This window comes from Anguilla rostrata, chromosome 1 (assembly GCF_018555375.3).
Source record: "Anguilla rostrata isolate EN2019 chromosome 1, ASM1855537v3, whole genome shotgun sequence".
NCBI lineage: Eukaryota > Metazoa > Chordata > Actinopteri > Anguilliformes > Anguillidae > Anguilla > Anguilla rostrata.
The window spans coordinates 71494340-71509229 of NC_057933.1; the positions used below are offsets into that span (position 1 = coordinate 71494340).

At 40.4% G+C, this 14890-nt stretch overlaps 1 protein-coding gene and 1 long non-coding RNA gene across 5 annotated transcripts; one reads left to right on the forward strand and one right to left on the reverse strand.

Moving 5' to 3' along the window:
• Window positions 1-242: 242 nt before the first annotated feature.
• On the forward strand, window positions 243-6082 carry si:dkey-260g12.1 (tumor necrosis factor receptor superfamily member 3). Its single transcript, XM_064310359.1, has 11 exons — window positions 243-578; window positions 822-891; window positions 995-1046; window positions 1883-1993; window positions 2665-2811; window positions 3263-3323; window positions 3821-3864; window positions 4142-4255; window positions 4433-4464; window positions 4560-4722; window positions 5621-6082. Exons 2-11 carry the CDS (start codon window positions 823-825, stop codon window positions 5887-5889), a joined length of 1062 nt encoding a protein of 353 aa, XP_064166429.1. The 5' UTR covers window positions 243-578; window position 822; the 3' UTR covers window positions 5890-6082.
• Window positions 5273-13289, reverse strand: LOC135241024 (uncharacterized). Of its 4 annotated transcripts, none has more exons than XR_010325865.1 (8): window positions 12868-13289; window positions 12534-12631; window positions 10200-10249; window positions 9819-9947; window positions 8314-8457; window positions 7222-7260; window positions 6856-6981; window positions 5273-6593 (listed from the first exon to the last, which is right to left on the reverse strand). It is a non-coding gene; the product is annotated as an uncharacterized LOC135241024 (long non-coding RNA). The 4 variants fall into 4 exon arrangements; XR_010325860.1 differs by having other exon boundaries at window positions 10200-10329; window positions 12868-13288; XR_010325862.1 differs by lacking the exon at window positions 12534-12631 and having other exon boundaries at window positions 10200-10329; window positions 12868-13287.
• Between the last annotated feature and the right edge of the window lie 1601 nt (window positions 13290-14890).

Below are 14890 nucleotides of genomic sequence, written 5' to 3' on the forward strand. Positions count from 1 at the left end.
TCCCCAGAATATTTTTTTATTTTTTTATGAATGCTCTTTGGCTTATGCATGCCATACTGTACCAATGTGTCATCGTTGACAATAACATTCTGTTTTCCAAAGCAGCCAATCTCCCCAACAAGCTTTCTAAAGTGTGAGGGTGGCAGTTTCAATAAAAATTAGTCTCTACTGCAAAGGAAACTGAAAACAATAATTGAAAATTGCCTTTAAAGTTGCCTGAAAAGTTCTTGAGTCTTGCAATTTGAAGTACTGCAGGAACTCTGCGTACGGAGGTACTGTGGTTAAGTCAGCTTAGAGTGTGTGTGTGTGAGAGAGACAAAGAGAGAGACAGAGGCAGTAACAGCTAGCAGGTGAGGAAACAATGACACAGATAAGCGGAAGAGATACACCTTAATGCAGAAAAGGAATCGGAAAGAGCAAGCCACTTCTCTGAGGTGTGGACTGCAAGTGTTCAAGATAAGGACTGTTCTTCCACAGTAGCAGTTAAAAGTTTTGTCCTCGACGACACTCTCTTCCAGTCATTGAAGCTCTGCGTTTGCTGTGCATTTCCCAGCGTTATGTGCGGTTGACTTCTTAAGGTGAGGTATCCGTCAGCTTACTGGGTATTTAGTATTTGTTAAAACTGCATTACTTTTGTTGCTTTGGGTGGCACAATGACTGCGTATCATTAGTCACTGTCATCCCTCAGTGGTATCAAATTGATATTGTCATTTAATCTGTAGTTTAAAAAAAATTTTTTTTAAATTTTATCACACCCTAAAGCAGCTTAACCAGTCTTGATTATCAAAATGGATGACAAAGTGTTTTGTGATCGGTTATAGAATGGAAATGAAGCTCCTGTGCCTGGAAATGTTGATGCTGCTGGCTAGTATGACCTCGGCATTACCCACGGTAACTGTCTCACGTTTGCCTTGCCTAGTCGACATGTTTTGGCTGACCGCATGCGTTGACTCACTCTTTTTTGACTCATCTACGCTCTCGCTCGCTCGGATAGGAAGGGTACTACACGGATTACGGAGGACGACGGTGCCGGTTGTGCCCCCCAGGTACAGCAGTCGCGCGCCCACCCTTTACCGCCGGCTCTTCTTCCCTTCCCGTTCGCGCTTGTTTTTCTAACCGTGACTTCGATTTTTCTCCCTCTCCGTCTGCGCGTTTCTGCGCTTCTGTGGAAGTTGGAACAGGAAGTCGATGAAGTGCGCCCGTGTCTACTGACGAGAATAAGAGCGCCTAACCTCTTAATTACAACCACATCCTTAATTAACATGCACACTTGACACAGACGCACCTATGAGACTTCCTGTTGTTCCTCCATCTCACACTCTCTGAGTTTGACTTGTGTGTGCTGTACTGCACAAAGGCCTGTCCATTCTGATTACATGTGTTACATTAAATTTATAGAATTGGCGAACTGGAGACAGACACAGTTGCTGTAATCTACTGCATTAGAGAAACAGACTCACAATTGCTGTAATCTACTGCATGAGAGAAACAGACACACAGTTGTTGTAATCTACTGCATTAGAGAATCAGACAGACACACAGATATGGTAACGAACAGAGTTAGCGAAACATACAGACTCACAGATACCGTATAATATTGGCTTTTAATACAAAGTTCATATCCTACATTTTGTCAGTGTGTTTATATTATAATATTGCATTGAGTTTCTCTATCTCTTTTTCTCTTTATCTCATTATCTCTGTCTCTCTCAGTGTACATATATTACCATAACTCTGTGTTTGTCTATACAGAGTTAAGGACGCTCAGAATTAGTGTTTATACACTGTATTAACACTGTCTGTGTACATTTGCGTGCCTTTGCTCTCAGACACTGTGGGAATGGGTGTCTCAGTGTGCTTTTCTACATGTTGTCTCTCTCAGGACAGTATCAGGCAGGCTGCAACGAGTGCTCCCCCTGCCCCTCTGGGACCTTCACCTCAAAGTTGAACCGCGAGGACATGTGCCACCACTGCAACCTGGACTGCAGGAAAGGTAGGCCGCGTTTCGGTCAGTTCGGTCCTGGGCTCTGCCACCCAGCCACGTGTATCCTGGTTTTCGTTCCAGCCTCAATTGCAATCTCAGAATTGTAACAGGCTGTTATTTTTTGTTAATTACTCTTTTCATGTGTTTCATGTCAACATTGGACTTTTATTATTCATGGTATGCATAGCTATTTCTGACCTAATCTTGCTTAAGAGGGTAAATGATTGTTCTAAACATGAAAAGCACCCAATTAAGAAAAATTAACATCTTTCAAAATTCTGAGATTGAAATTATGGAGAGTTATGGTTATTGTTATGGTTAATGGTTAATTATAGAATGAAAGCCAGCGTACACAGGAGGTCCCCAGGACCTAACCAGAGAACCACTGGTCTAGTGTACAGTAACTGTGTCATTTGTAAAAAAAAAAAAAGAATAACGTCAGTCCTTACATATTTACCTACCGGCTGCCTGTTTATCTGCTCGTTTGTATACCTGTTGATATTTCTCTTGGTACGTCAGGTTCGGTTGTCCATGTGCCCGTCTTTTCTTGCACGTCAGTCTATGGATATATTTCTCGGTGTGTTTTATCTGGAGAGCTGATAGCCATGCTGTGGACAAGCTGTAAAGTGCTTCGGTGGTTTTCTGGTTTGCCATTTCACCGGATGTGGCTCTTCTCTCAGACTTTCATCTGCAGGTCGTCCAGCCGTGCAGCCCTGTTTCAGACGTGGTGTGCAAATGCATCGACGGCTTCGCCTGCAGGGCGTTTGACTCGACAACGGGACAGTGCAGTCAATGCGACGTGGACGTTCTTTCGACTTTGCCACCTGGTAATCACATGTCCCTATGCGTGGGTGTGTGTATTCATGGACGCGCGTGTGTGTGTGTGTGTGAGAGAGAGAGAGAGAGAGAGAGAGAGAGCTCATGAGTAAATGTGTTTGTTGCGTTTTTCCAGAAGATGGGTGACTCGAAATTTTCTGAAGCCTGTTTAAGCGATATCAGAGTTTCCATGTTTTCATTTTAGACCTGGTACATATATGGCAATGGCAGACAGGAAGTTACATACCCAATTTACAGTGACTGCTACACCTCTCACAGCACAACACAACCAGGGCTAATTCACATTGTCTCTGATTGTCTCAGATTGTATGTTTTGTTGATGGCCTCTTTACTGCACATATACCGTTCAAACATGAACACAGTGTATTGTGGTCATAAATGTATATTCGATTAACATTCAATATTGAATATTTAATATGCAATTTCACACTATTGTTGCAGCACTCACAAAGCACCAGACTGAGACCACCTGTGCACCTGGAAACTGTGACCTTCAAACCCAGTAAGTTCCTATCTCCCTCAGTGCAACGGTTCTGAAGCTTGGCATTTGTCAAAGATCTAATTTTAACTTTTCTTTAGAAATTTTCTTTAGGATTTTTTTTGGGAGACACTGAGAGTACCATCCAATACAACATGATAATATTGGAGGGGGGGCATTTGATTTTCTCCCACGGTTAGTGGGGCATGCCCCCCCTGTCCTCCCTACCCTGCAATATAAGTCCATAGACTCATAGTCATTGAATAAAACATTTTAAAAGATACATTTTAGAATAATACATTATAATGCATGTATAATGTAGACTGTTTTGATTGTTTTGTCCTACTGTGTATTTGTGTGGAGTAGCAATGTAGGCATTGGCCTTGTAGTGTTCATGGATTCAGATAGCAGGAGAGATGCTTCAGTTATACCAGGTGCCAGTCACTGTAATCACGGATGTGCAAAGAGATTGTTTCAGTACCTCTGCTTTGCTGTGCTTAATGTGGTCTCTCTCTGTGTAGCAGTGTGTCCCCGACAGAAACCGCCCATCGCGGGCCTGACACAGGTTAGTTATGTCTGTCTTTCCCAGCACTGACATCACACTGTTTTTACGTCAATATGTCTGCACGAACATACTATGTATACACGTACATGGAAATACATTTATGTATGTCTATATGTATGTATGTAGTTTTTTCTGTCTGTCGCTCAACACTTCATTTATGGGTTTGATATATGTGTATTTATATATGTATATTCATATGTCATTCTATCTGAGCAGACATTTTACTAATGTGTGTCTATGACTGACTGACATAAATGCATCCCTCTCCCTCTCCCAGGGGACAGACCGCTGTGGTGGTGCGTTGGCCTTGTTGTTGTATTCCTGGTGATTCTTCTGTTGACGCCTGCTGTCTTTATGTGGCGACGCAGAGAGGGAACGTGTCTGAAAGAATGTGAGTCCTTCCGAGGTCCTTCGCCCTGTCGCCCCTCCCGTTCTGTCCCGTGCTTGTCTTTAGGCGGCTCCGTCTTTGTACGGCGCCTGTAGTCTGTGCGTGTTTTTTTTTCTCATCTTGCTCTCGCTTATATTTTTCTTATATAAACTGATTGATGTATTTCTGTTATTTTTCCAGTTTTCAAGTTGTGTTCAGTTGGTGGCCACAAGGTATGTTTTCTTTCCTGTAGTAATTATTGTGTTATATCCTTACAGTATATACCTACTATATAACTAACTATTACTGTTGTCGCTGACACTTGCAGGGGGAAAATGAGGTTACTGCTGACCAACCCTGTGCGATATCTGGACAGCTTTTTTCCAAAGAAGCACACTGGAATGCAGAATCATTGACCAATCCCAACAGAGAGAACCACGCTGATCAGCCAATCAGCATAGACCAAGCCTCAAAAGTCACTGGCAATTTGGGTACATAATTCTTAATAGTGGTCACCAATAGATCACCTGTGCTTTTTCATTGCTGGCTTATTTTCTGTAATTCCTTTGCGTAATACATTGTTCACACCAACACATTTTCAATGACCCTCTCATTCTTCATTTACCTCATCAACCTAATGGTTTAGTATTGTCATTCTGATGACAATAACCATAATGATGGTGATGATGATGATGATGATGATGATTATGTTAATGCATATACATTTGTATAAATTATGGAAACACTGAATTTATAAACAGGTTTTTAACAATCAATGCTATATTTTGCAACAATTTCTCTATAACTGTAATACATAATACATAATAAATTTAAATAAAAACAAAATTAAGACATAATCAGAATTGCTGTTGAACAAGTAATAATAATTACACCTTCCTATATGTATTAGTTCATAGCTGCATAATTGAGCAGTCTAAAGCATCTGACAGTTGGAAATTTTATAATGTGCTTGAACATTTATTGTGACTTTGTCCAGTATTTTCTCAACATAAAATGAAAATATTAATGCAAAGATAACCATTTTCATTTTTGGTTGTATAATTTATTTAAAATTACAGATAGTCACATAATGTCATTCCCACTCTTGGTCAAGAAGATAAATGTTTCAAATACATTTTTACAGAAAAAAAATGGCTCAGAGAAACAACAACAAAAGGGAGGACACAGATAAAAGTTTTGAGACTACTGTTCTTTAAGAACGGCGTTTCCATAATTTGTGCCACTAATGTACATTTTGACAGTACTATTGTAGTATAATTGCGCGACCTTCATAATAGTAGGTTTGTTACTGTATTTAATATGATGTGTGTCCTAAGTTGCCCTGGATACGGTAAATCACTATGGTAACAGTTCTGCCCCGTCCTCCAGGTCCATTCCACATATACAGTGCAGGATCAGTGTTCGTCAGTCTGCTGAACCACTTTGCAAACCCAGAGGGAAAGACGGAGGGAGGGAATACAGCACAAAAAGAGGAGACCCCCTCTCCCCCTTCTCCCACTTCTCCTCCCATCCACCTGTCAGAAGAGGAGCGGGACGCAGAGAAAGACTGCATTTTCTTTCCGTTGCAAGAACAAGGGAAAGAGAGTCACTTGTCGAAAGAGGAGGAGGAGATTTGTTGTCAACAGAAGGAGAAATGACAATCAAATTAAAAGTGTATTTATTTCTATTTCTCATAAATCCCCCTAACTTGTAAATATTTCTATAGGTACTGTAGATTGTTTGGTTGTCTTTGAAAATAATGGAACCATCATATCAATTATAATGTATATATTTTGTTTACTCTTATAGTAGACATTTAATTGTTGTTTAATATTCCAATTATATTAATTTTTTTTTAAAAATTTGCAACTGTTTTTAACTTAAGTTCACTTGCTGAACTGTGTCTGTGCAAATGTTTTTAGTTTCTTTAAAGCATTGACATGGTTAAATATTTAAATGTATATATTTGAATTAAATGTCAACAACTTAATGTGGGCTATTGCAACCCAAATCAATATATACATGATATTTTGTGTGTGTGCATGTGTATACGCGCGTGTATACACTCAACAGTGTAATTCTTCCTCCTGTCTTTTTCTCTCCTTTTGTTCTTTGCTCCCTTTCTTTCTCCTCCTATCCGATTTCTTGTTTCTGTCATTGTACATTTTGACGCATTGTTTACCCAGAATATATTGTTGTTTGTTCTTTGTAATGTTAAAATGGCTATCAGCCGTCTGTGTCTGTCCATCAAGGATAAAGCATTCCTACACTTCCAGCTTTTCACACACTTCCTGAACAGGCATTTTCCCCTCCTCCTCCGTGCACTGATTCGGTGTGGCTGTCTCTCTGGCAATCCGGCACCCTGATGGACCAATCAAATCAATGTGTCAGATTGGAAACACTCCTTTTTCCTTTGGAAATCTTTTGGTCATACAAATAGTGCTCACACAACATACTGTATGTAGTTACATGCATGCCTCCTCACATACAATATTTACACATGCACTGTGATAGATTTGCAAAGAGCATATGCCTTGGTTTCCAGGCCAATGTTTCTCAATGTTAGATTCGTATTGCTGAGTGGCATTTTTGCAAATGGCTAAAAAAATTTTTTTTGAACTGACCGTTCTTTGTTCTCCAGATCCATCGCAATTCATTTTTGTTTCTAGAGATGAGAATGACAAAGATCAGCAGTGTGCAACAACACACTATAAGAACAATGTGAGTGGACCACATGCTGGAAGAAGGCCCTGGGAAAGGAGAGGGGGAGAGAGAGACAAAGAGAAAGACAGAGACAGAGAGAGAAAGTAAATATAGTAGACTACTAAACACAGCAGAATTTCACTCGCGCTAAAAGGGGATTTGAAACTAGAAATACATGTTGTGGCAATTTTTATAATTACTACTGTGGTGGCAAATTTCTGTTCTGCTTTTTGCCAAAGCACTGCATGATTCACTTCGCTATCGTTTAAATTCATAGTCCAAGTTACCTTCCTTAACAGGCTTTACTCCTGGGGCCGTTGACACTTCTGTCAAAATACACAACACACAGGAAAAAACCGATCACTATACAGGTTAAAGAATATGCAATTCCCCCTACCCTGTTAAAGATAAACTCAAAAACTGTGAATACAGGTGCACAGAAAATCTTTTTCAGTATTCCACATTTTATTTGGCTTAATAATTTATGTGATCTGAAATTTAAAAAAAAAAAAAAAAAGACTGTAACTGTATCCTTGGTGAATGTGTTTTACTGGGGTCCAATACAGGAGTGGACCAGTGTCTGTGTGGACAGCTGTCTATAAAAGATTATTCCAGAATAATTGGTTGGAGGAAAAAAAAACCCTGTAGTATAAATTCAAAAGTCATATGTGGAAAGCTGATGATCTAATGAATGCTCTGTTTTCACCCTGAATGGCATTAAGAATGATTTCAGACAATTACAAGTTTTCACCATTTTTGTCATTGACCGTGGTTCCAAATGTCATGTGCCATCACTGCAACCACTGTTTCATGATGGAAGCAGGTCACTGATAACACCCAAATTAAAATTATAATTGAAATATTGTAGTACCATACCAATTCTTTTAATTGCTTTGTTGCATACACAACTCAAATTGTGAGCTCACTACCACATTTTCCCATTTGCATTTTCATTTGGCCTTCAACTGGAATGTCACTCCATATTCTGCCTCTGATAAATGCTCGAATCGACCACTCCACCGCTAATAAGATCTGTACCTTCTCTGCGCTGGTTGTCCGGTGCCGCTCCTGTTTCAGTGAATTATGTGCAGCTTATCTTGAATATTTTACATATAAATTGTACACTTCAACACCATCATATTGCAAAGGCTTGATGAGCTCAAATTGCCCCATAATACATAGAAAATATAGTAAAGGTCAAATAGCTGTTAGCTGCTTGATGGATGGTGAAGAGTGATTCAAACCAAGACAAGCAGAGATTGACTTATCTGTTTTACTTGAATGACTCATTTCCTTTTTTCTCCAGCAATCCAGATAACCGAAAATCAATAAGTGTAAGGTGTAACTGGAGAACGCATTTTGGCAACACAGTACCTTACCTTTGGTAGTTGTTGTATCTTTGCCTGCATCAGGAGTAGTTATTTTTTCACAATCTAGGCATGGCTCACTTTTACACTGGTACCCACGTTCACAACCACACACCGCGTTGTGAGTGGCCGTGCAGTTTATCCTGTACTCCAAACCTGAAAAAAAAAAAAAAAAGAATTATCAGGTTATGCTTTGTGTGTAATTGTACATTTAGGTGACACTGTAAAAAAAAAAGGGCATGCATAGAAAGAAGGAACTCACTGGCAGAAAAAGAAACTGACAATATGCTGAAAAAGCAGAAATATTTAACTGTTTCTTTGTGACTCACGCAGAACCATGTCATGAAAACTTGAAATGACCTTCTCTGCATTTTAGAAATAATGCTTGCCTTGCCGTGTTAAATGACAGATATAATATTTCTCTCCACTTCTGTCAAAAACTGTACATTTGCGTTTGTCATTTTCTATGGTTTCCTCCGTTTTTTTTTTTTTCGTCAGCTGACATTTACATAGTGTTTTTTACTTCTCTGGAGATTGTGCTCATTGGTAATAATAAAGTGATCAAAACATGACATTTCAAAGTTCTGGGAGGTGCTGACGCACACCTGTGCCCCTTTAAAGTATTTTCCGATCATCATACTTCCCACGCTCATTTCTCAAACAGTCACCCCTCTATATTAATGTGCTGGTGGTGTTCAGTCAGAGTTACTGTTGGCCCCCCCAAGCTCCTCCCTCTCCCCTCTCTTTCTCTCTCTTTCTGAGTGTAGCCCCCCCTGACACAGCATAGGGGGAGTCCCCTTTTCACAAAAGCGTTTTTTCTTTAAACTCAACCTTCGGCACAAGTTTACAAAGATTTTAAGTTGTACCGCGTGTAATGAGCTGCTCATGCACATGGATAAATACACTGTCAAAGTACTGTAGGTTCACACATACAAGAAAGAAGGATTTGAAACTATGCCCTGCAATATTAAAACATCTACAGTTCTGGAGCTAAGCAAATCAAGTTTATTGTACTGATTATGTCTTCTAAGAGCCAAGTCTCATGAAGCAAATGAAGAGATCTGGTACTAAGAGATACCTTGATAACTGACGTAGATGTAACGTTATATGACGGACTGGCAAAAAATAGCACATTCATTGTGCTGTGCTGGGAACTGAAGATGGCCATCCATACACACACACACACACACGCCTACACACACACACACATACACAATAATTTATTGCTATACTTGTGAGGACTATACTTTCCATCGACTACATTCATTCCATAACCTCTAACCCTAACCCCAACCAGTACATGCCTAACCTTAACCCTAACCTTCACCTAACTGTAACCCTAACCCTAACCCTAAGTCCTAACCCTAAAACAGCCTATTGAACCAGCAAAAGGTCCCCACCTTGCATAATTTTCTCTCATCTTTCTATCCTTGTGGGGACATTTGGTTCTCACAAAGATAGTAATACGTGTCCACACACACACACACACACACACATGCACGAGCGCATATACTTACGGATCATGCTGCAGTCACTGCATCTGCGGCAGGTCCGTGCCTCATCGTAGCGGTCGGAGTAGTAGCCACCTCTGCACGGTACACACTTGGTGGGGCTGGTGGCGGTGCAGTGTCCGTCCCAGCGTTCCCCTGTAGACAGGTCACAGAACAATGCTCAGCATACTCTTATTAATGACAGCCAGGCTAACACCGCTGTCACGACCGTCACTGTAGGTGCAGGTAGCTGTATATATACTACTGGCATCAGCAATAATTATAAAAAATGCTCTTGGAAATGAAAGTGTATCTGAACATCCTTACGTTTCTGACTGTAGTGATGCGAACTGGGGACAGCAGCCTTTTATGAGGACCATGCTATGAGTGTAAACGTGTGATAATTACCTGGTTTACACTTGCTGCAGCACTTTCCATCGGATGAGTACTCGGTCTCACTGTCACAATGTAATGAGTGATAGAGTGAGAAGAGAGGAGAGAGAAAGAGAGTCAGGAAGACTCCTGTCATGGACCTCATCTGCCGGTAACAGAGCGATAGAGAGACAGAGAACAAAAGAGAGAGAAAGAGTGTGTGTGAGAGAGAGGGAATTAATGTAATGAAGCACAATACTGAAATTACATTTATCATAAAACTAAATATTCAATACAGCCATGCAGACTGAGATGGGACCGTTCAGTACAGAAATGCAACGAGTCTTTCACAAAACAATTTTTCCTTCACAGCATTTCAATTGCCCTGACAAGAGTCAGCTGGCATATTTGAAGGCACTTTTAAGAAATGGCTATTTATTTGCCTGGACGGTGAAACACAGAAAATGAGACACCAGACATCTACACGGCCATCGCTGCTGCTATGTACTTCAGTGGAACACAGAGAGACATAAATCTGCCACTTACCGTCAATAGTTGAGTGATTCAATGTGACAGGCAGAAAGAAAGTGATCAGTGGTGCATGTCAGCTCCAAATGATTCTATAAAAAGTGTGTCTCAGATTATATGTCACATCAAAAGATGACTGACTCATTTAAGACGGTTAACTGAAAGACCCCCTAAGCCTTGAGCGAATATCTCGCTACATATCAAATGCGTGTCTGTCCTCCCCCTCTTTTTTTTTTTTCCACTGTTCGTCTCTCAGTCGTTAAGGGTCTCAACCGTACAAACATCTTAAAATGTTTCCACAGTATATAAATAGGCGCAAATTCTATCTTAGAGCATTAAAGACATTGTAATTAATATGATAGTGTGGGTTGTATCTTGTATGGTTCACTTAACCTGTGTCACTCTGAACATAGCCTGTCTTTTGCTTGTTCCTGTAGGAACAGTATAATATATGCATTTTTATCTACCTGTTTTTGAGGCAGATTAGACTATCACAGATGGCTTCACAGAAGACTAAAACTGTTCTGACTGGGTTCTAAACCACCTAAATAGTCTTACCACCAGTTAAGTGGGACACTGTTTTTAAAACTGAGGAATCACCAACTTAGTTTGTTCACTCCTCAACTGACAAACTGCTGATAATTTTCCAGTTGGTGCACATTTGGTTAGTTCACAATAAGCCTAATCCTTTCTGAGCACTCTGTGAAAGCGAGTAGCCAGAGATGCAACTCTCTAGTCACGTTTGTCTCATATGTTTGTGGTGAACATCTTCTTACTCCACATCACTCGCACTCTCGCCACAGTGAGCGAGAGAAGACCCCCATACTGAGTCATTGTCTCTTTTCTCATCAGACTTACAAACAATTCAGGGTAAAATTACCACGCGCTTAAATTACTGTAAACAGTGATCATTACTTGTGAATATATTATTCAGTCATATTTAGTCACATTAAAAAGTGAGCTTGATGACACTTTATATGTGAGGATTAGGGAAGACAGGCTTTGGTTTTGGGACTAGAGTATTTAAAAACTTGGGAATTCAGAAATATGGAGATCAAATATTTTTAAAAGACCACATTGCACTTTTTGCTAAGAATGTGAGGTGTCCTTGTGTCCTGAAAATGTTCCTAACATGGTTCATCCAATCCGGCTGCCTAATCATCCAGAAGAATATTTGGCTAAATAATTCCTCTTTATAAACGATGTGTAATGAATGTTTTCGACTACATACTGGTGGTTGTTGAGATGAGTCCCCCCTGCTATAAAATGCTGAGCCATGTCATTACATCAAATTACGTTACATTACAGCATTCTACCAAGCGTATATAAGGGTTTGAATTTATTGTAGGGAAGAAAACCTGTTATCTGTCTTCATCCACTTCAGAATCTGTAACGATTTTTGAATATACACATGCTGACTGGGATGTGCTTGCAGACAATTTATACATACATATGTACAGTTGCACAGAAAAAGTTTGTAAATCCTGGGAATTACCTGGATTTCTGCATTAATTACTATTTAAATGTGATCAGATCTTCATCTGAATCACAATAATAGACTACTACAATCTGCTTAAACTAATAACAAATAAGTAACTGTACTTCTTGTCAATATTCATCATATTCAATATGCATCATTTAAACATTCACAGTCGAGGTAGACAAACGTATGTGAACCTCTAGGCAAGTGACTTCTCCTAAAGCTAACTGGAGTCAGGTGTTCCAATCAATGAACATTCCACAATGCTTCTGGCACTATTTCCTATGGATGGATGAGACAAAAGTTGAACTTTTTGGCAGAAATGCACAACGCTATGTTTGGAGAGAAAAAGCTCTGCTCACCAACATCAAAACCACATCCCAACTGTGAAGGTGGTGGAGGTGGAGCATTATGGTTTTGGGCTGCTTTGCTGCATCAGGGCCTGAACAGCTTTTAATCACTGAGGGAACAAAGAATTTAAAATTGTATCAAGACATTTTTACAGGAGAATGTCCGGGCAGTCGTTCGCCACCTGAAGCTTAATAGAATTTGAAAGACGCCACCAGACAATGACCCAAAACTATTGAGTCTGTTCTCCGCACATCCATCACTGTCTGGTTTGGATCGGCCACTAAACAGGACAGGAAAAGACTACAACGGACAGTTAGGTGTGCAGAAAAGATTATCGGTACTGACCTGCCCGCCATCCAGGATCTGTACACCTCCAGAGTCAGGAAACGGGCAGGGAAAATCACTGCAGACCCCTCACACCCTGGACATAACCTGTTCCGACTTCTCCCGTCTGGTAGGTGCTATGGAACACTGTACACCAAAACCACCAGACACAGGTAGAGTTCCTCCCCCTCGCCGTCACACTTATGAACAGTTAACTCACTGTGGCACTGTACAATAACCCTGGAACACTATTTAATTATTATCTCTTCACTCCTTGCACTCTTCACTTCTTTGCGCTATTTGTATCCTATTTACAGCACTATTTGTATCCTGTACTATTTATATCCCGTATATAGTCATTCCTTGTGTATGTCTCTGAAGATTGTCGATGTTGTTGTGTTGTTACTCTTTTTTTCTTTGTGTAAGGACATTGAGAGCCTTTAAACCAGAGTCAAATTACTTGCATGTGTAAACATACTTTTTCCCGGCAGCTACAGGAAACATTTGTTTGAAGTCATTGCTGCCAAAGAGGTCCTAACAATTACCGGATACCAATTAAAGGGTTCACATACTTTCTCCAGCCTGAACTGTGAATGTTTAGACAATGTTTAGACAATGTTTAGACAATGTTTAGACAACGTTTAGACAACCTCTGCGGTGCAAAGCCCACCTCCCTGACCGCCATGTTACTCTGCAGACCTGCTGTGCACGCGACTATATGAATGCAATCCATTATTATACACCTATACTACAATACCACCTGGGAGCATGGTCACAGAGCACAACTACAAGCATGCACACGTGAAACTGGTTACCCTTAATTGACCCTTCAAATTTCTCTGCTTTAAGGTATCTTACAATATTCAGTCAAGTTAGTGGACGTTCAGCTGTAAGTATTGGCTACCAGACTTTGTTTTCCCAAACTAGGTTTTGCTAAAGTACATGGACTATTCATTGAAAACAGTGACATTTTAAAGCTACTGAAGGTACCAATTTCTGCTATTCACAGATTATGAATATTCACAATTGTTCACAGTTTCATTGTTGTTTCATAAATTAAGAAACAATAAAAAAATAATAGAAAGCTAACTTTAGACAACATGCTTGGCATAGCTCAGCTTAATTTTAAAGAGGCCTTCTACATTAGTGGCATATATGTATTTCTTTAGTTTGACTCATCTGGTATTAACAAACTAGTGACAGGATGTGGTTCTTTTTTTTTAGTAAGGGAAGTACTTGGAAACGCACGACTGACTTCTGGTAAAGCCTCAGTGAACACATGCTGTTAATTGCTCAGATATGCTAAAGCCAAGCCCTGTGCTCAATACCAAGTAATTTTTATACTGAGTTATCTGGTTCCTCGGTTAGCCATTATCCACCCCCACATCTTAACTCTCCTACCCCCTCCTGCTAACCCACTGATTTATTTACTATTCCCTTGGGCAGGGACCGCCCAGTCTTGTGGACTGCAGAGACACTCCTTCTTTGCCGTGCTCACTGCATATTGCACAGGCTCATTCTACTTCTTGTTCAGTTCACTTCTTCACAGTCAATTCCAAGGGGCATCACTGTGGGGGGAATAGTGGAAATGACGACCCAGCGCCCAGGCGAGAGGTGGGGGGGGGGGGGGGGGGTCTCAAATGACATAGACTTAAAGGGTCAGAATTTAATTTTATATGTCTGGTCAAGTTAGTTAGAACAGCACAAGGGCTGGTCAAGGAACTAGGTAACATGCATAGAGAGGAATTAATGGATTTTACAGATGTTGTAGAGGTAAAATGGTCTGCTCCGGGTCAATTGTCGTTCACAACAAAATGCAGTTTGAAAACCAAGGTTACACCGAGATTTTTGCCAATTTTGGATGCAGACACCATTGAGCGACCAAGGGAAATGGAAAGTTCCTCCGTGGATAAGTGGATAGCATGAAACTGGTAGAGGAACTCCATTTGGGCAAGACTGAGTTTGAGATTCAGACTGGTCACCCATGATTCCAACTGATCAACCAATACCTGGCAGCCCCCTGAGTCCAAGTGCAGGTAGCCCA